The 19,163-nt window shown below is 44.3% G+C and overlaps 1 protein-coding gene and 2 pseudogenes across 2 annotated transcripts in view; 1 reads left to right on the top strand and 2 right to left on the bottom strand.

The window, feature by feature from the left end:
- Positions 1–19,163, top strand: part of Akr1b10 (aldo-keto reductase family 1 member B10) — a 42,649-nt gene that overhangs the window by 4,547 nt on the left and 18,939 nt on the right. Inside the window, exons 5-10 of one of the 2 annotated variants that reach the window (XM_021164321.1) lie at positions 4,642–4,764; positions 5,026–5,132; positions 5,541–5,622; positions 6,517–6,600; positions 7,207–7,289; positions 9,401–9,730. In XM_021164321.1, the coding sequence (XP_021019980.1) occupies positions 4,642–4,764; positions 5,026–5,132; positions 5,541–5,622; positions 6,517–6,600; positions 7,207–7,289; positions 9,401–9,443 (522 nt within the window). In that variant the 3' untranslated portion in view covers positions 9,444–9,730. Of the gene's footprint in view, positions 1–4,641; positions 4,765–5,025; positions 5,133–5,540; positions 5,623–6,516; positions 6,601–7,206; positions 7,290–9,400; positions 9,731–19,163 lie in introns of those variants that run through there. The other variant, XM_029478717.1, reaches the window with a different exon arrangement.
- LOC110296541 lies at positions 14,084–15,645 on the bottom strand (annotated as a pseudogene).
- LOC110296542 lies at positions 17,830–18,631 on the bottom strand (annotated as a pseudogene).

Raw genomic sequence — 19,163 nt, forward strand, 5'->3', positions numbered from 1 at the left:
CTGTCCTGGAACTCACTTTGTAGACCAGGCTCGCCTCGAACTCAGAAATCCGCCTGCCTCTGCCTCCCGAGTGCTGGGATTAAAGGCGTGCTAAATTTGGGTTTTTAAGACAGGGTTTCTCTGCAGCCCTGATGTCCTGGAACTTGGAACTCAGAGATCCACCACACCCAGCTGGCCTAGGGAAAAATTTTAACTCTTTCAAGCTTGTTTCCTCTTACATATGGGCTGGTGGGAAGTCTCAGTGGTATAGTGTTCACTGCACAAGTGTAAGGACCTAGAATCCATACAAAGCCAGATGTGGAAGCACATGTCTGTCATCCAGTGCTCATATGGCAAGATGGGAGGAGGGGCATCCCTGCCGATCTCAGGCCAGCTAGGCTGGCGCACACAGAGAAGAGAAACAGGGAGGCCCTGTCTCATACCAGGTGAAAGGTGGGGAGCAGCACACGAGGTTGTCCTTTGACCTCTGCACACTCGCTATGGCACAGGTGCCTGCACACACGCAGGAACACACACACACACACACACACAAACATACACTCACATAATACATTCTACTGATATATCCTTGAGGGTGTGAAAGGATGAAGAGAGCTACATCCAAAGCTTCGCCAGAGCCCATTAGTTACCAGTCCTGCGAGGGATGTTTCCCATGTTCCAATGGTGAAACTGATAGCCTTGAGAATTGGGGAGTGGTTAAATCATGGAACAGGGGTGTGACACAATTAAGATTAGACTCAGAGCGATTTGACTCCTAAGTCCAGTTACCAGAACCTTTAGCACAGTGCTTGGCTAACAGTGAACATATATGTAAATATCAGAAAGAGCAAGCACCTTTTCAATCTATCAATCAATCAATCAATCAATTTACTCTATCAGTTCTATTCCTTTGAAGAACACAGATCAATACTATTCCTTTGAAGAACACAGATCAATAATTAATACACATAATTAATGTTCAGAAGCTAAATAAATCATGGAGGCTTTTCTCTAAAAATGTCTTTGCCACTGTATGTTGCAAATGTCAACAGAGGAAAAGTGAACAAGCTTGTCCTAAACAAAGTGTGATGAAGATTCCAGGAGTCTTCAGGGCTCGTCTGGCAGCCCTGTATTTGTGTTGTGTTTCCTTGCTTCAAAATGACTCTCATTGGTTTTCCCGAGAGGAGGGAACTGATATAATGACATTAAATGTGAGTCTTCTGCGTCCAAAAGTGTTTATCCATCTGCATGGTGTTCTTGCTACTTTGAACTTTAGCTGGAAGTAGCAAGAACATATAGGACAAATGTGCATGCCAGTGATATAGACAGAAGACATGCATGCCAGTGATATAGAGAACAGACATGCATGCCAGTGATATAGAGGACAGACATGCATGCCAGTGATATAGACAGCAGACACACATGCCAGTGATATAGAGGACAGACATGCATGCCCATGATATAGACAGTAGACATGCATGCTAGTGATATAGACAGCAGACACGCATGCCAGTGATATAGGCAGCAGGCATGAATGCCAGTGGAAGAAGGAAATAAGGCAGAGCAGCCAAGGTTTTAGAATGGATGGCAGTCCTAGTGTTATAGGATGCTGTGCCCTGGCCGTTGCTTGCTTGTAATTAGAGCAGTCTCATGTAAACACGAGACCCTCACAAGACTGGACCCAATAACATTCCATCCTGTGATGGGGGTGGGACGAGGGCTCACGAGGGTCATGAGGTAGACCGCGAGGAACTCTGGAGGAGCTCAAGAGCCAGCACACAAGACCCCTCCTCTCATATCTGGATATGTAAGAGGTTAGTGGTGCTGGGGAGATGTTTTTGTTGGTGGTGTAGCAGCCCCAAAGTTACTCCTACCCCTATAGGTAGCTCCTCACTCAAGGTTCTATGTGAAGCCCCGTTAAATTGGTTGTTTTACCAGCTTAGACTTGGGTGATAACCCCAAAGGATGTGGGTCACTTCTATGGTCTTCTGTGGGCTGATCTGGTGTTCATGTCTTCCCTGGAAAAGTTAACACCTAGAGATGTATTTGAAAGGAATCAGTCTTGGGAAGTAAATCATTAGTTACATGTGCTCGCAACAGAACGCTGGCGACAAGCACGTCTAGGGGGAAAGCTAGAAGTTGTGGATTTGGCTTAGTGCTGGGGTTTTACCCACTGAGCACAAGATCCCATCCCAAGAACAGTAGGAAAATAAAGTTAAAAAATCTGTCCTCACTTCCACAGTGGATTTGAAGATACTCTTGAGGGTTTCTGACTTGGGTGGGAAAGGGGAAAATTTGAGGCTTCTAAACAACCAGAAACAACACAGGGCCAGCTTGCTTGATTGACAGCTTAAGGAACAATGCAGTGGTTTTACATGAATGGAGTCAAAAACAGTCAATAGTCTGTGTTAGCAAAGCTCCCAAGACAGCCCAAGATTTCAGCATTCATTTCTGCACCGACACAAGTGTATCATTAATAATGTGACAGGATGGCTGCCATATATGACCATGTAAATGACTTAGTAATACCTATGGATATATTATACATGTAATACACATGGAGTTCTTATACTGAATTAACTATGGCAAATGGCAATTCTGTCATAGATACATAGGTGTATCCCTGACTTGCCTAGTCCTATGTCCTAGTAATATGTCCTATAAATGAATCCAAGAATTGTTGCTAAATGAAACCTTTTGTTCATTCATTTGTTTGGTTGTTTGGTTTTTGAGACAAGGTTTCTGTGTAGCCTTGGCTGTCCTAAAACTCTCTGTAGACCAGGTTGGCTTTGAACTCACAGAGATCTGCCTGCCTCTGCCTCCCAAGTGCTCCCAAGTGCACTGCTCAGCTGGACTCCTTCAAGGGCGTAAGTAGACAAAGCTTGGGCTCTGACTAGAGACAGCAGGATTAACCATGTCTGCATGGAGTTCTTTGGAACAACAGCTAATCCAATAGCCTCCTCACTGACTGAAATCCAGAAGAGGTTAATGTAAACGAGGCCAGACAGATCAGCCATGCAAACCGAAGTTCACTTAGGACTCACAAGCACATGTAGCTGATCTCATCTCACACTGGGAGTTCAGTGGCCTCAGGTCTCATCAGTGCTCAGCAGCCTGGAATTTAGAAAGATACCCTGCACTGCACCCAGCAGCATTAAAAAAAATTCTCAGCTTTCACAGGAGTCCGAGTTGCACAAAGACTGAGAAACAGTAAACTGGCCTGAGGACATTCTGCCATCTCTGCAGTTGGTGCTGGCTTCTGCCGTCCTTTCCGGCCTGTTCATAATTTCCCTCATTTACATTATTTTTTTTCAGGCCCAATTTAAACTCGGCTTATGCTCTCATCCTGGGGCCCATGTGTATTCCTTCCTTCCCATATCAATGTGCACAGTCATGCCAACTGTCACATGAGCCCAAGCGGCCTCACTGTGAAGGCTCGTGGCTCGCTGAAAGAAGCACACTGCATGCTTTTATACTCCTAAGTAGGAACCTATCATGAATGAATTACAAATACATGTTACATGTTGAATCTGGGGCTGCCACCATCAGGTATGAGATCATTTGACAATTTTTTTCTTTTTCTTTTTTTTTTTTTTTAAAGATTTATTTATTATATGTAAGTACACTGTAGCTGTCTTCAGACACTCTAGAAGAGGGCGCCAGATCTCGTTGCGGATGGTTGTGAGCCACCATGTGGTTGCTGGGATTTGAACTCTGAACCTTCGGAAGAACAGTCGGGTGCTCTTACCCACTGAGCCATCTCACCAGCCCCCTTCTTTTTCTTTTTTAAGATTTATTTATTTATTATATGTAAGCACACTGTAGCTGTCTTCAGACACACCACAATCTCGTTACAGATGGTTGTGAGCCACCATGTGGTTGCTGGGATTTGAACTCAGGACCTTTGGAAGAGCAGCCAGTGCTCTTACCCACTGAGCCATCTCTCCAGCCCCATTTGACAATTTTTAAATTGCTCATTCTGGGCAAAAAATTATCTCAAAAGGTAAAAGTTCATGCTCCATCATGGTTGTGGCCAGGCCAGATTTCAGACCCAGATGATCGTGGGGTCAGAAATCAGGTAGGAAGCTGGTTCTGATGACACAGGCCTATAATCCAGGTGCAGGAAGCAGAGGCAGGGGGATCACAAGTTTGAAGCTAATCTGGGCTTCAGAAGAAGTTCAAAGCTAGTCTGGATAATTAGAGAGACCATATCTCAAATTAAAAAAAAAAAAAAGGCTAGAGATGGAGCTCAACAATAGAGTGAATAGGCCTAGCATCAGTCTGTAGTCTCTCTCTCCCTCCCCTCCCTTTCCCCCTCTCTTCCCTCTCCTTCTCTCTCTCCTTCTCTCCCCCCATCTCTCTGTCTATCTTACATGCACACATACACACACACACACACATTTAGGGAAGAAAGATAAAAGGCAAAATTGAATGAACCCGTTTTCTCAGGTTGCCCAGGTTTGGGCGAGGTGAGAACAGAACACATACATTCCTGGTAGCATCTGCCCCTTGATGAGCATCTACTGTCTGGGCTGATACTTCTTGTGTTGCAGCTTAGCTAAAACTTGGAGGGTTGAGTAGCCATTCCTCTTGTCTCAGGACTAAACCAAGCCAGCACCCTATATCCTACAGCCATCTAAACAATGTTCCTCCCTGTGACAGGGCATGGAGGAACTGGTGGACCAGGGGCTGGTGAAAGCTCTGGGCGTCTCCAACTTCAACCACTTCCAGATTGAAAGGCTCCTGAACAAGCCTGGACTGAAACATAANCCAGTGACCAACCAGGTAAGTTCTGTTTGGTGTGGGTCCTGCTCTGTGCCTGCTTCAACACCAGGAATTCAATACTGTCTGCAGAGTCTCATTTCTCAGGTCTGTGTTCAAGATGCTGAGGGAGGTGGGAGGCAGGTCTCTGGGTCTGGTTTGTAGCATACCTGTCTGTGGGTTGTGTTTGGCCTTTGTGTTGGTCCTTTCTTGTGCCTGGAGTTCCCGCTGAGCCACTCAGAAAGCAGGCCTACTTCCTAGTGATGNAGATGTTTTCTCTTGCAGGTTGAGTGTCACCCTTACCTCACCCAGGAAAAACTGATCCAGTACTGTCACTCGAAGGGCATCTCTGTCACTGCCTACAGTCCCCTGGGCTCCCCAGACAGGCCTAGGTGAGGCTTCAGAGTATGGCTTTCTTTTATCAGTTTTGAAATGATTGTTTAATAACTGATTCATATTGGTGTAATTTTCCTATATACCTGGAAAAAAAAAAGTCTCTATAGCTGACACATCCAAATAGGATTGCATGGGGACGGGGAGGGCACAGTGTTTTATTTAAAGACAAAAACAAAATACTGGATGCCTTACCTCTTAAGAATGCTTCTACTATTTTAATGCTTAGCCACCCTTTGAAAATTACTGAGGCTGCAGAACCTACAGATGGGGATCACAGGGAAGACACAAGCTTCCAGGAGGATCCCCTGTCCATTTTGCGGGTGGAGAAGACTGTAATGCTTGGCCTTGAGAGTGTCATGGAAGTGGGTGTCATTTACTCAAGCCAGCTATCTTTCCACCTTTAGCGCCAAGCCAGAGGACCCTTCACTATTAGAGGACCCCAGAATTAAAGAGATTGCCGCCAAGCACAAGAAAACCTCAGCCCAGGTAAAATTATGTGCCTCCCACTTTCAACCCTGCAATCCAGTCTTTTATTTATGTAAGTACACTGTAGCTGTCTGTCTTCAGACACTCCAGAAGAGGGCGCCAGATCTAGTTACAGATGGTTGTGAGCCACCATGTGGTTGCTGGGATTTGAACTCAGGACCTTTGGAAGAGCAGTCAGTGCTCTTAAATGCTGAGCCATCTCTCCAGCCCACTGCAATCCATTCTTAGTCTTGTTTTATTCTTTGTATTGCCTCCTTTTAATCCCTTGGAGAGGAGGAAATGAGAAACGTAAGTCTATTTGCATCTGCAGGAAATACCGCTGTTACCAAACCAGGACCATTTCTGTTCATTAGCTTCTTGCCAAGTCTTCACTCCTGGCTAGAGAAATCATGGTGTTACTTTCAGGAGTATGGGAGATAAAAGAGTAAGAGGGAGCTGTGAAGATAATCTTTGTCTCAGTTACTTTTTCTGATGCTGTGATAAGACATCAGCATCAAAGCAACTTATAGAAGAAAGACTTTGTGTGTGTGTGTGTGTGTGTGTGGCAGGGGGTGGAGCTTACAGTTACAGAGAGATAGGAACCCATCAACATCATGTTGGGAACAATGGCGGCAGTCAGGCAGGCGTGGTGCTGGAGCAGCAGCTAAGAGCTCACATCCCAAACCACAGACAAGAAACTGAGAGCACCCTGGCAATGACTTAAGTCTTGAAACCTTAAGCCTTCCCCTAGTGATGTGCCTTCTCCAACAAGGCTACCCCTCCTAAATCTTCCTAAACAGGTCCACTGACTGGGGACCAAGTTTCCAAACACGTGCATTTTGGGGGCCGTTCTCATTTAAACCACCACAGCCCTCTTTTAGTGAACACATGCTTTCTTCACTTTTTTGTGCACAGGTTCTGATTCGGTTTCACATCCAGAGGAATGTGGTGGTGATCCCGAAGTCTGTGACGCCATCACGTATACAGGAGAACATTCAGGTAAGATGGTGACCGATCACCTGATATGGATGTGTGATGCGAAGATTCCCCGTTAGGCTTTCTTCTCATCCTATTCTTGGGTTATCCCTGTGTCTTCCCCAATTTCTGATCACCTTGTGAACACTTGTCCCAGGGAGCTGGCCTCAACAGAGCTGAGATAAACCACCAGTGAGCCACAAATGGGCTGAGGGTGGGGCCCAGAGAAGCCCTGTCAGCTCTGAGCACAGGTGTACCTTATGCCACTGAGAAGACCCCTGCTTTCCCATGAGCACTTGGATCAAGACATCCTGCCCAAGGGCAGACTGCCCTGGCCTGCAGAGCAACCTTTTAGCTGGAGAACAGGCATGGACCAGACTTGAGAAAATGTCCTTCCTGAAGACTCCATGTATGTGTCCCTCGAGGATTAGACTGTACAGACTGAGATTTTTGTGGCTACAAGCCCCAGGTCTCTCTTTTTTGGATCACTGAATTCTATAAATAGTTCAGTCCTAATCTAGAAAGTGGTTTGTATGCAGTGTGAACCTGTTGGTGCAGAGAGGAATGCCTATAGCCTCAGGCACCAGCCCTTTCCTTGCTAAGGATGCTTCGGGATGCTTGTCCTTCCAGGTCTTTGATTTCCAGTTGAGTGACGAGGAGATGGCCACTATCCTTAGCTTCAACAGAAACTGGAGAGCCTGCCTGCTGCCTGAGTAAGTGGGGTAGGGTTATGTATAAGCTTTCTGAAGTTGTAGAGGATTAGCTGGAAGGGTTGGAAGACATCCAGGATAACATTATCTTCAAATACTGAAATTGTGAAAAAATAAAATTTGAGTCATGGGAAGTCACGACTGCCAGTTGCCGCTAATTCTCTGAAGTTTACCCATAGAGCCAGACTTTTCAGAAACAATTTGCTGTTCCTTTGCAGGAGGCCAGAGCACTCATCCACTCTCTCACTCACTAACTGGATTATCTGTAATACACTTTGTGTATGATCTAGTTGCTTGGCATATCACACTATACAAACATCATGTTTCCCAATCCTATATTCTAGAAATATCTGAAGTAACTCTTTAAGTATGTATGTCAGGCAGTAACAAATGCCACAGAAAAAAAATAAAGTTAGTGAAAGGTGTGAGACGTAGTGTGTCTAGGTAGAACGGAGGCTTTATAGGTGATGGCCCAAGGACAGTTTTGTTGATAAAGTCACAATTCAAGGAAGTGAGAAATGTGCCGTGCGATATTAGGACAACACCTTTCTTGGCAATTACAACTGTGGGTGCAAATGCCCTGAGGTGTAGTGGATTTAGGGCTCGTGAGTCATGGAGCCAGAGAAGCTGCAGCCAGTGAGTTTGGGCTCAAAGCTACGGGCATACAGGTGGCATGAACTGTGAGGAGGACTTTGATGTTTAAAGTGGAAGGAGCTTAGAAGCTGGGAGAGAATGAGCAGAGCCTGTCGTGATCTGACATGTCTTAAAAGTTTCTCAGTGACTTCTGCTAGAGAGGCCACGGGGAGCCTGCTATAGCAATCCAGGGAAGAAAGGACAACAGGACCTGACATCCAATAGAAAAATACCCAACAGGCTAGCAAATGCGGTTTTGCTTGGTTGATTTTGTTTCTTATGTGAGCAATTCAAGAACAGAACTGTCACTTAGAAATCAAGGATTTGGGGCTGGTGAGATGGCTCAGTGGGTAAGAGCACTGACTGCTCTTCCGAAGGTCCTGAGTTCAAATCCCAGCAACCACATGGTGGCTCACAACCACCTGTGAAGCTACGGTGTACTGTATAATAATAAGTAAATCTTGAAGAAAAAAGAAATCAAGGATTTGGCTCGAGGCATGTTTGTGATGCTTTTTTGGTCTCCAAATAGGTTAATTTTTGGTAGATACATAATGAGTGGAGGTAGTAGCAAGCTCAGCTGGCTTCTAACCCAAACGTCAGTCTTCCCGGAGCTATGGAGCCTTGGGTGGATCTGTAGCTTTGCCAATTCTCTTTCCCCATCTACAGAGTAGGGATGATAATAAAGAGCCACTGAATACGGAGGTCCTAGCTCATGGCTCATCTTGCCTTGTTTAATACAAACAACCACAATACAATAACCAATCCGTTGATTCCAACCTGATTCCCCACTTCTCAATAAAGCAGGATGAACTCAAACAGTATTTGTGAGGCCCTGGGATGTGTGCTGGTCTCTAACGATGGATCATCATGACCTTATTCTGATGGCCTGGCCACTGCTTACTTCCTGACCCTCTTTTCATATGCTCTGCTCATCAATCAAAGGGGACGATCATGGTGTGGGGTGAGGGAAGCCCGAGGAAGCACAGAAAGTACATTTTTATGGGCACCCAATCAGTGCACCTAGGCTGGGGAAGTGGCTCAGTGGGGAAAGTTCTTGTCTGGGATCTGTGAAATCTTGAGTTAGATCCCCAGTAGTCCACAAAGCCAGGCCTCTTTCAAGTTCATGGCCTCTTTTTCATTCATTGTTACATACACATATGTTTATGTATATACATATATACTCCTAAGAGATCAAGGAGGGGTATATGGCAGATTTTGGAGGGAGGAGGAGTGATGTAATTACATTATAATCTCAATACATAAGACAAATAACTAAAAATGAATAAATAAACAAAACCAGGCCCAGTGGCACATGCCTGTAATCACAGTCCTCTGGAGGCAGAGGCAGGAGGGTCATAAGTTCAAGGTTGCTCTCCATTACATAAGTTCAGAGGCAACCTGGGATACATGGGACCGTCTCTAAGGAAGCAAGCATGAAGTGTCAGATGTCACTAATGTTTCCTCCATGCTTGCGGCTGCAGGACAGTAGACATGGAAGAATATCCCTATGATGCAGAATACTGAAGCTGAGTCAGCCCACGAGGCTTCCTTCCTCTTTGCTGACGCACACTTCCCTCCTGGAGTCCTGTTTAAGCCCAGCCTGCCTGACATCCTGCTGTAGGCAAGGCTGTGTTTAAATGCCCACGCTGAACCAGGGACAGACTGTTTCGAGCAAATGCGACTCGGAGAAGCGAACGGACATCTCCTTCACTAATTTGACCTGACAGGATGTTTGTCAACAACCAGGAACTCTGGTAACATTTGAGGGCCTGCAGATAAAATAATAAAGAATGAGAACATTAACAAACGTATCCAACACGTTCGGAAGTGATTTTTGAGGGTCCAACTCTTATCATTCACGATTGGCATGGGAGGAAATGGAGGCATGGCGAAGCCAAGAACTTGCTTGCTTCAGATCTCTGTGCAGAGTGCCTAACCCTAAGTTTCAAAGGGATTTGCTCTGAGGGGGAGCTCAAGCCAACTGGATACCCACATCCTTCTCCCAAGCCTTCTTGGTTCTTTCTTCTTGTTGCTCCCCAACCTTGCCTTTAATACCCAGTCAGGCCAGAGAGTCAGTGCACACGCACAACTGCAAGCTCTACCAGCTCTGATGAGCTGAAGGGTTTGCTTTGCCCCAGGAGAGGCCTGCCCCGCTTCCAGCATTGGGGTGAGCCTGGGCTGAGTAGCAAAGCCACATCTAACTGCAAGGGCAGGTCTAGCTGTGGGCTTTGGGCTGCAGAAGAGAGGATGGGCCTGGTTAGGGAGCTGCAGCCTGGGTCAGCCAGCTTGGACTTAGGGATTAAGATGTATTCAAGTTCTCCGAGGTCTTCAGCATTACAGTCTAGCTAAGATCACAGAACTGGTGCCTGGGAATCCTGTTCCCAGTGGATCCTTAGGGAATCCTGTGTTTATAAAGCCACCGCCTGGTGCTTTCGTTTCTACACCTCAGTTCTGCACGCAGCCACACAGAAGCCAACACACTGAACCTCGCTGACCACGCTAGGTACTTTTCTGTTGCTGTGATAAGACATCATGACCAAAGCAACGGCCAGAACACCTCCTTTGGGCTTAAGTTTCAGAGGTTTAGAGCCCATAACGGCAAGGCTGAGACAGCAGGGAGGTATAATGGCTGAAGCAACAAAGCAGAAAGGAGACAGAGAGGGAGAGAGGGAGGGAGACAGGGTGGGAGGGAGAGAGGGTGGGAGGGAGAGAGAGAGAGAGAGGGTGGGGGAGAGAGAGAGAGAGAACAGAGAGAACAGAGAGAACAGAGAGAACAGAGAGAGGGAGAACACAAACAATGGGTAGGCTAGGATTTTTAGCCTCAAAGTCTGCCCCCAACTGTGTACTTCCTCCAGCATCACTCCCTGGAGTCCAGTGTTGCGATGCTCAGTCTATGGAGAACATTTTCCTTCAAACACCCCTCTGGCATATGTCTGTGTTAGACTCAGTGCTCTTTTTTTTTTTTTTTTGAGAAATATGCACAGTTAATGGAAGCCATTGAATACAGCCCATTAATTTCAATTTTATTGATTTATTAGTGAACTATCTTACTAATTTAACAGTTAGCTGACAGATTAAATTAGAGCAATTTAAAATGTTGGTGTCTTTAAGCGAATTCTGGTGGTTTTCAAGAGCCAAGGAAAGCCGAGTCTTGCAGGATTTTAACACACTGACAGGGTTGCTCTGATACCAAGGTTCAGCATATAGTGCTGTATATTCACAATTAATTTTCAAAACTTCCATTTTGCTTGTCTAATCATGAATGACCTTGGAGATAATTCATTATAATCTAGCTCATAAAAAAAAAACCAATCACTATGATAAAATTCTAATTTACATAACAATTTGAGACCATCCATCATGCTAGCTAGAACATATGTGCACCTGCTTGTTTTAAATTATGTTACCGGTAGGTGGGAAGCTTTTGAAAAACCGAGCTAGAAGTTTAGGCACAGAACAAGAACCCAAATATGTAGGAGGCTAAGGCAGTGTTGCAATAAGTTTGAGGTCACCTAGACTATGTAGTGACTACTAAGCGATCAAGGCTGATGTAGTAAGGCCTCGTCTCAAAAAGCAAGACAACAAGGCACCAAGGCCAGTGAGGTCACACAGTTGTTAAGGGTGCTTGCTGCCAAGTTTGAGGTCACGAGTTCAACTCCTGAGACCTACACAGTAGAGGAGAGAATGATTCCAACAGGAGATGGAATTCCTATGAGCACACTCCAGCTGTGGCATACACACTCATGTGAGCATACGTACACACCAATAAATAAATAAAAGTAGGAAGACTTTCTTTATAAGCAAACACTTTTGCAGGCTTAAGTGCCAGAAGATGTAAAGTAACAAGCCAATTACTGTCTCACTGACCAGGACAGCGAAACACAGAAGTATGTGCCTGTTGGCCAGTGAGTGGCTTTTCTCTTCATAGTGCTAAAGGGACATCTGCCAATTTCACTTGCAGGATTCCCTGTTGTCAGTATGGGGTACCTGCCATATAAACCATCCTTTATCCAGTTTCTATATTTATCACAGTGTACAGGGGCTAGGTATCTTGGCTCCACCGTCAGCAAATATGTATTAAATACTGACTATATGAACCATGGGTCATTGGAATAGAATAGTTAGACAAGGTTGTCAGCTCCTCTGTAGATACTGTGAATGCACCATCTTCCTGGGGAAACTGTAGAAACTGCTACCCCATACCTCTTCCTACTATTTAGGAGAAACTCCAGTCACCAGCATTTGTATCTCTCCTGCCTCAGTGAGGCCGAGCCCAACAGAGAAAATGAGGGGGGTGTTGTACCACTCTCATTTTTGAGTGTTTTAGAGTTGATTTTAATGGACAGGCTTTTGGAACTCTGCAGAACACTTGGGTGCCTGGGATGGAGACAGATAAGGTTGCCGTCAACCATGGAGGATTAGCCAAAATGCAGCTGAAAGCAAAGGGGGATGGAGGCTTGGGATAAAAACGTGGTTCTTAAACAGAGAAATAATCCTTCAGTCACGAGCAGGAAATGTGTCCAAGCAGAGGGAAGACCCCTCCCCCCCCCCCGCCAGAAAGCGCCTGCCATCTCCCATTGCTTGGGAGTATGTGCTTCACTGGTTTATACTTATAAGGGGTTCATATCTTCTTGACCTCAGCTCCTTAGTCTCCTTAGTCTTATGGCTTTCTGGTTTTTCTTTGTTTCTTGCCCAGTCCCCAACACCCATGATTCAGTTTCCCAGGCTAACCTTAAACTCAAGATCTCTACCTGTCTACCCAACACCCTGTACCAATGCCATTCCAAGAAGGTCCACCTTTTTCATCCTTTAATAGACTGGCTTCCCCTTTATATTTGGGGGCCATTACAAGTATCAACTCGGGCATTGGACTTTGTCGCCACCTAGTGGCACTTGATGACATTACATATCAATGAAGTCTAATATAAGAAGGAAGCGGCTCCAGAGGTTTGGGTACAAACATTAGCAGAGTCTGAAGTGCGGGCCTGGTGCTGTAGGGCTCTAATCCTTATTGTACAGGAGGCCGAGGCAGACATTACAGGTTCATGGTGAGGGAATAAAGAGCGAACAACAGGCCATCTCTAGCAACTTAGGGAGAGCTTTTCTCAAAGAGTAAAGAAAGGGAAGGCTGTGAATTTAACGGAGTAGAGCACGTGCCCGGCATGCTCTTGTGATCATTGAACTGCTAGTTGAAGGTTAAGAAATATTTTGGGTTTTAATGAATTCGTATGACTATTGTTCCCTTCAAAGTAGAATTTCCATGACCCTGCACTGAGAAAGGGGGAAGAGAGGGAGGGATAGAGGGAGGGATGGAAGGGGGGTGGGTAAGGGGGTGATGAGAATCTGAATGACGTAGTCACAGTGTCACATGGTGTTTCCGTTAGATACACCGAGCTGATGCGTTTTTATTTTATTTTTATCGATTAAAGAAGTTTATTTCTGTATATGCTAGCCTTAGTCCAAAAAGGACCAAAGGTCGTTGAAAATAGAATTATAGTAACTTTAAAAAACTACATAAGAGGAATATATTAGTCTCCTAAAAAGCTGACTGCTTCCAAACTCGATTTCACATCTTGTATGTCCCCCCGCCGCCACACACACACACACACACACACACACACCCAACCCCCGTCGCCGCCACTGCTGGGACCACGGCTGCTTCTTTCTCTGGCTGGCTTCTAGCAACTGATTTTTACTGGTTTTTGTTGTTGTTTGTTTTCTTTTTGTTTTCTCCCCAGCTAACCTTTCACCGTCTGCTTCACCAGCTCTGGAGGAGGAAGTGTTAAAAGCTTGGGGCACGCTCAAGCTTCCTGTTGTGTGCTGACCAGCGTTCCTTGTCCTCCGTCCTCATCCTCCTTCCTCTCTGAAAGGCCGAGACTTGCCCAGTGACGATAAGGCAAGGAAATGAGGGCATCCATCCTCTTACTCTTCAAAGCCTGCAGCCCCACCCCACCCCCCACCTGTCTTGCTTGATGCCATTTTCAGTTCCCTTCCTCTCCCCAGAAACCCCAGTCATGGAACTGCCTGCCCTGCCCTTCCCTCTCAAGCTTGCTCTATCTAATCCAGTCACTTCAAAATTGCTGTAGTCAGCACTTTCCTCTGATTAAACCGTCTTCCTCGTTCTCTTGAAGTTTCCCGATGAGCAGTCATGGTAACCACCTGGTTCACTTCTGGGTCGGTTCACTTTCCATTTCTGGCCTCCAAATTTTTGCCTTTTCGACAACTCTTCATCAGAAAATAGGAAGTCGTACTCCTCTGCTCTTTCAGACATTTTATTGTCTGGACTACTAGAAGTAGCAGCTCACCGTCTACCTGCATTTCCTTTGTGTAACCAAGGACAGAGACATCAACATCGAGAGAACCAACCTTCCTGATGCCACTAAAGGTTGGGCAGAACTCACCCCCATAGCTCAAACCTTTCATGAAGAACTCTCTAATGCATTTAACAACTCAATCAAAATACCATTCGGCATCTAAATACAAGGTGGAAACCATTTGTGGAAATCCATTGTGGTGTTAAAATCTGAATCCACTGGCATCTCCATGAACCAGCCCACAATTTCCGAGTTAGACTATTAGACCTATAGTTTCATCATATACAGATATGCAGTCTTCCACATGACGTATCAGGCACAGGGAATAACCATTCGTGAGTTACCGAACCACTGTATGGCAGTTATGACCACTTGCCTTTGGAACTGGAAATTTCCTCTCATACGATGCCTTCACATAGGCAAATCCCTTCATGGAGGAGAAATGAGAGGAACAAAGCCAAGGAATGTGCCTGTGCCTGTGCCTGAGTTTCAGACCTTGACAGGGGCTTCCTTCCAGTCTGTGAGGTTTTTAAAGCAAATTGTTGTTCTTCATTTGCGACAGTTTTTTGTTGGTGTTGGTTTTTGTTGTTGTCATTGTTGTTGTTTTTTCCATTTTTTGTTTGTTTGTTTTTGCTTTGGTTTGTTTGCCAACACCCATCTGATTTCCTTAACGACCTGTCTAGAAAAGTGTTTTCAATGCTAAGTAATCAAGGAATCACAGCCAGTGTTTGTCAACCGACAGCTCTGAACGGTTTCAGTACATGCTCAAGCTAGAAGTTTATGCTTCACTAACTCTCTTAAAACTTTTTTTTTTTTTAGGGCTGTCGAGATGGCTCAGCGGGTAAGAACACTGACTACTCTTCCAAAGGTCTTGAGTTCAAATCCCAGCAACCACAAGGTGGCTCACAGCCATCTGTAATGGAATCTGATGCCCTCTTCTGGAGCGTCTGAAGACAACTACAGTGTACTTATAATAAATAAATCTTTTAAAAATTTTAATTCAAGTTTAACTTTTAATTTATTAGAACCCAGAAAGTGATGATTTTTTATGATGATTTTTTTTAAAGCAGAGTTCCCATCAAATTAACACTTAATTCAGGGTAAAAATATATTAAAATACAAAATGAAAAAAAATCCCTAAATCTTAAGACAGAAGTAAAACACTATAAACAGAACAAAATAGCATGTCTAATACAGACTGTAGAATGTCACAATTTAAAGAGATCCACACAGTATTTTATAGCACTAAAATGTTAATACAGGCAGAAATATTATCAATTGGTTCCAAGATTACTCAGTTTATAAAATGTCTAGGCTGCTAATTGAAGTTTTTGCTGTATAAAGATAGATAGGTACCGTAAAATCAAGTGGCCGCTTTTATGACAATGGAACCAGCAGGCATCTATCTTCATGATTTTGCCTGTACAGTTCTACAGTATCAAGTATGGAGTATCACCAGGCATCTGTAGGTTCAGCTCCCCTGGCTAATGCCTGTGCTGTGTGTCACTCCCCTTTGACTGCATTTTAGTGTAAATCAGACTTTACTGCAGAGGCCTAACTTTACTGACAACGAAAGCACGAACTGTTCAGTTTAGTTTAGTTTAGTTTTGTGTATGTGTGTGTGTGTGTGTGTATGAGTGTGTATGTGTGTGTGTATGAGTGTGTGTGTGTGTGGTGTGTGGTGGGGTGTTCCTCCGGAACAATTGTCCCTTATTCAGACCTGGAACTTGCTAATTAGGCCAGGATGGCTATTCTATTCAGTGAGCCTCAGGAACACACCTGTTTCTGTTCCCTCAACACTAGGATTGCAGATGTGATACATGCCCAGTGGTTTATAATCTGATATACTAGAAAAACAGATTTTAATAAATTATTCCATCTTTTCCTGGCCACTAAAAAACTTTGGACTGAACCGTAAGAACTTCAGGTCTTAGCAGGTGAACACGATTTTTGTTAGTATTTCGATTAGAGCCTTAGTGTGGGGACTTTTCATGTCTACTTACTTGTTTGCTGTTTCCAGTGTTGGAATCAAACCCAGGCCTCACACATCTGAGTTACATTCCCTCTCCAGCATTTCATGTTTATGTGTAATTAATAGCAGCCCTTCTAAAAACAAAAGGGGGAAAATAGCCTTGGGATTAACAGCCTTACATTTTTCCCTTATGATCAACACCTTTAACTTTTAGGGAACACAAAAAATTTAAAAGTTCAGTAAACAAGGATTAGCTAGCTTATATAGCCTAATGAATAATGTCAAAAGACACAATGCGCTGAAAACCATTCTGTAAGTCTAGCAAATGAGCTTGGTGGGTTCTTAACTAACATTAATTATAAATACTCATTTTTATCACAAAGTTTTCAGCTATTTCAGTAAAATAGCTGTGGACTTCACGGTACTTCTATTCATCTGTTCATTAATTAAAACCTGTTAAAATCCCTTGCTTACTGTTCTGGAAAAGTCTAATCCAATGCGATCATTAAAACTACCAGAAAAGCTTTGCTGTACGGATTGTAGACTCATTTCAAAGTGAATTCTCTCAGAGTCTGACTCTTAACTGGTGGATGTATTCACCAGCTTGAGCTCTGAAAATATAAAGACCTTCTAGCCAGTGCTGGCCAGAGTTAAACAGTTCTGGTATTACTTGAAAAACAAAAACACCTTGTTAACCATGCATTCCACAACTTCAAGAACCGTGTAAGGAACAACTGATAGATATGGTAACGATGACCTAGGCTTTCATCAGGCCTCAGCCCCATCACACCAGCGCCCATGTAAGACAGAAGGAGCAGGAGGCCCATTCTGTACATTTGCCCATTGCTTGGCACCCAGCCTCCCCCCTTCTGTGTAACTATTCTAGCATAACTCCCTCAAGAGTGTTAAATGAGGGGTAATAGAGGACCCCTGTGGGGTAACGCAAATGTATTAGTGAGGACTTTTCAGCCACGTAACTTCTCACTGTGGTTATACTGTGTGCAGCATGGAACCTGTACTACCATTCGTTCCTGTTTGTCTCTTCATGAAAAAAAAATTAGGCTCAATAAAATGTGAAATTTACATTAGTTTGCTTTAAAGTGCAAAGATTAGCTGTTTGTGGCCCAGCTGTGTCGTAACCAAAAAAAGTATCTGCTTTGATAATATGAAAAAGTTCGCATATGTACATTGGTACATTTCTTCATTAAAAGTTTCCTTAAGGGGCCTACGAGATGGCTCAGCGGTTAAGAGCACTGACTGCTCTTTCCAAGATCCTGAGTTCAAATCCCAGCAACCACACAGTGGCTCACAACCATCCATAATGAGAGCTGATGCCCTCTTCTGGTGCGTCTGAAGGCAGCTACAGTGTACTTATATATAACAAATAAATCTTTGGGCCAGAGTCAGCAGAGGTCCTGAGTTCAGCAGCCACATGATGGCTCACAGCCATCTCTACAGCTACAGTGTGCTCATATACATTAAATAAATACATCTTTAAAAAGAAAGTTTCCTTAAACCTATCTCAATGTATCTTTACAACTGATACACCTGATCTTTACAACAGAAGTCAAAACTGGCAAGTAGGGATGACCCGCTGCCGGGCACTTTGGATTTCGGGAATCTCTTAGACTTGAAGGACATCACTGGAGCGCTGTTTGCCACAGTCTACAGGATCCAGCTGAAGCTCCCGTTCTTCATCATTGCTTCAACTTGTGGAAATCATTGGCTCTGTCCCTGGTGGCCTGCTTTAGCATGTCTATTTGAATTCTGGGTTCCCACTCCAGGTTTGGGCCTGGAGTTATGTGCTGAAGAGGATTTGAATGGTTCGGTTTTGAAGTACAGGGATTTTCATTCTGGCTTCGATGTGAACCTGGAGCCATGTTTCGTGAGAGAGGCTGCCCAGTTGGAAGATTGACTGATGACTTTCATGTTGAGAAGCTACCACAGGGGGCTTCTTTAAAGCAGCAGGAAGCTCATCTACTTTTGCTAGATCATTCTCTTCTACTCCAGGCAACCCTGCATCACCAACTTGTTTGACTCATTCTTTCCCATGTGGAAGATGATTGCTTGACAGGTCCTCATTCTTATTTGCATCATTTTCAGGTACATTTAAAATACTTTTAGGTGCTACGTGATCATTTCTACCCAGTTCTTGTCCATCATTTGATCAAATCTTATGAGCCTCCTTTTTTGTTCCTGCAAAAACTGATCTGCTGATTTTTAAAATATTTTCTTCATGTTGTGCTCTTAACTCCTTGATCTGCAGTCCACACTGAAAACTCTCTCTTGTTGTAATGGCTTTACAAGGTTTTCCTTCAGTCTTGAAGCTGATCTTCCTATCAAAGAGACTCCTGATGAAGTTCAGCCAGTCGCTCCTGTAAAGGATGTATGTCTGCCATCTGATGTGATATGTTGTTTTGTAGCTTAACCTTTCTCTCTTAAACCCAGTCGAACAGCCGTGTGAAGGAAAACGCTACACAAAACTTAGTTCAGAAACAATGGTAACTTAATCACTGGGTGCAACAACTAAAGCCTAATCTTGTAAGCCTTATTAAATCTAAATCCTCCTGTGGTGAATCCGCCAGAATTTGCCATAAGCCAGGAGACACTAGTGGCTACATCTTGCCCTCTCACTATCCCTGTCTTTATTAAAACTTTATTAAAACAGTCACCATGTTTCAGGCTGTCTATAGGAGAAATCAAACTGTAGGGAACAACTTCATAGTTCTTTATACCCATTTTAAACCTCAGTCGGGACCCTGAGGTCACAGTAGCTCATGGTCACTGTCTTAGTCATGGTTTCTATTCCTGCACAAACATCATGACCAAGAAGCAAGTTGGGGAGGAAAGGGTTTATTCAGCTTACACTTCCATCCTGCTGTTCATCACCAAGGAAGTCAGGACTGGAACTCAAGCAGGCCAGAAAGCAGGAGCTGATGCAGAGGCCATGGAGGGTGC

Source organism: Mus caroli, chromosome 6 (assembly GCF_900094665.2).
Source record: "Mus caroli chromosome 6, CAROLI_EIJ_v1.1, whole genome shotgun sequence".
Classification (NCBI taxonomy): domain Eukaryota; kingdom Metazoa; phylum Chordata; class Mammalia; order Rodentia; family Muridae; genus Mus; species Mus caroli.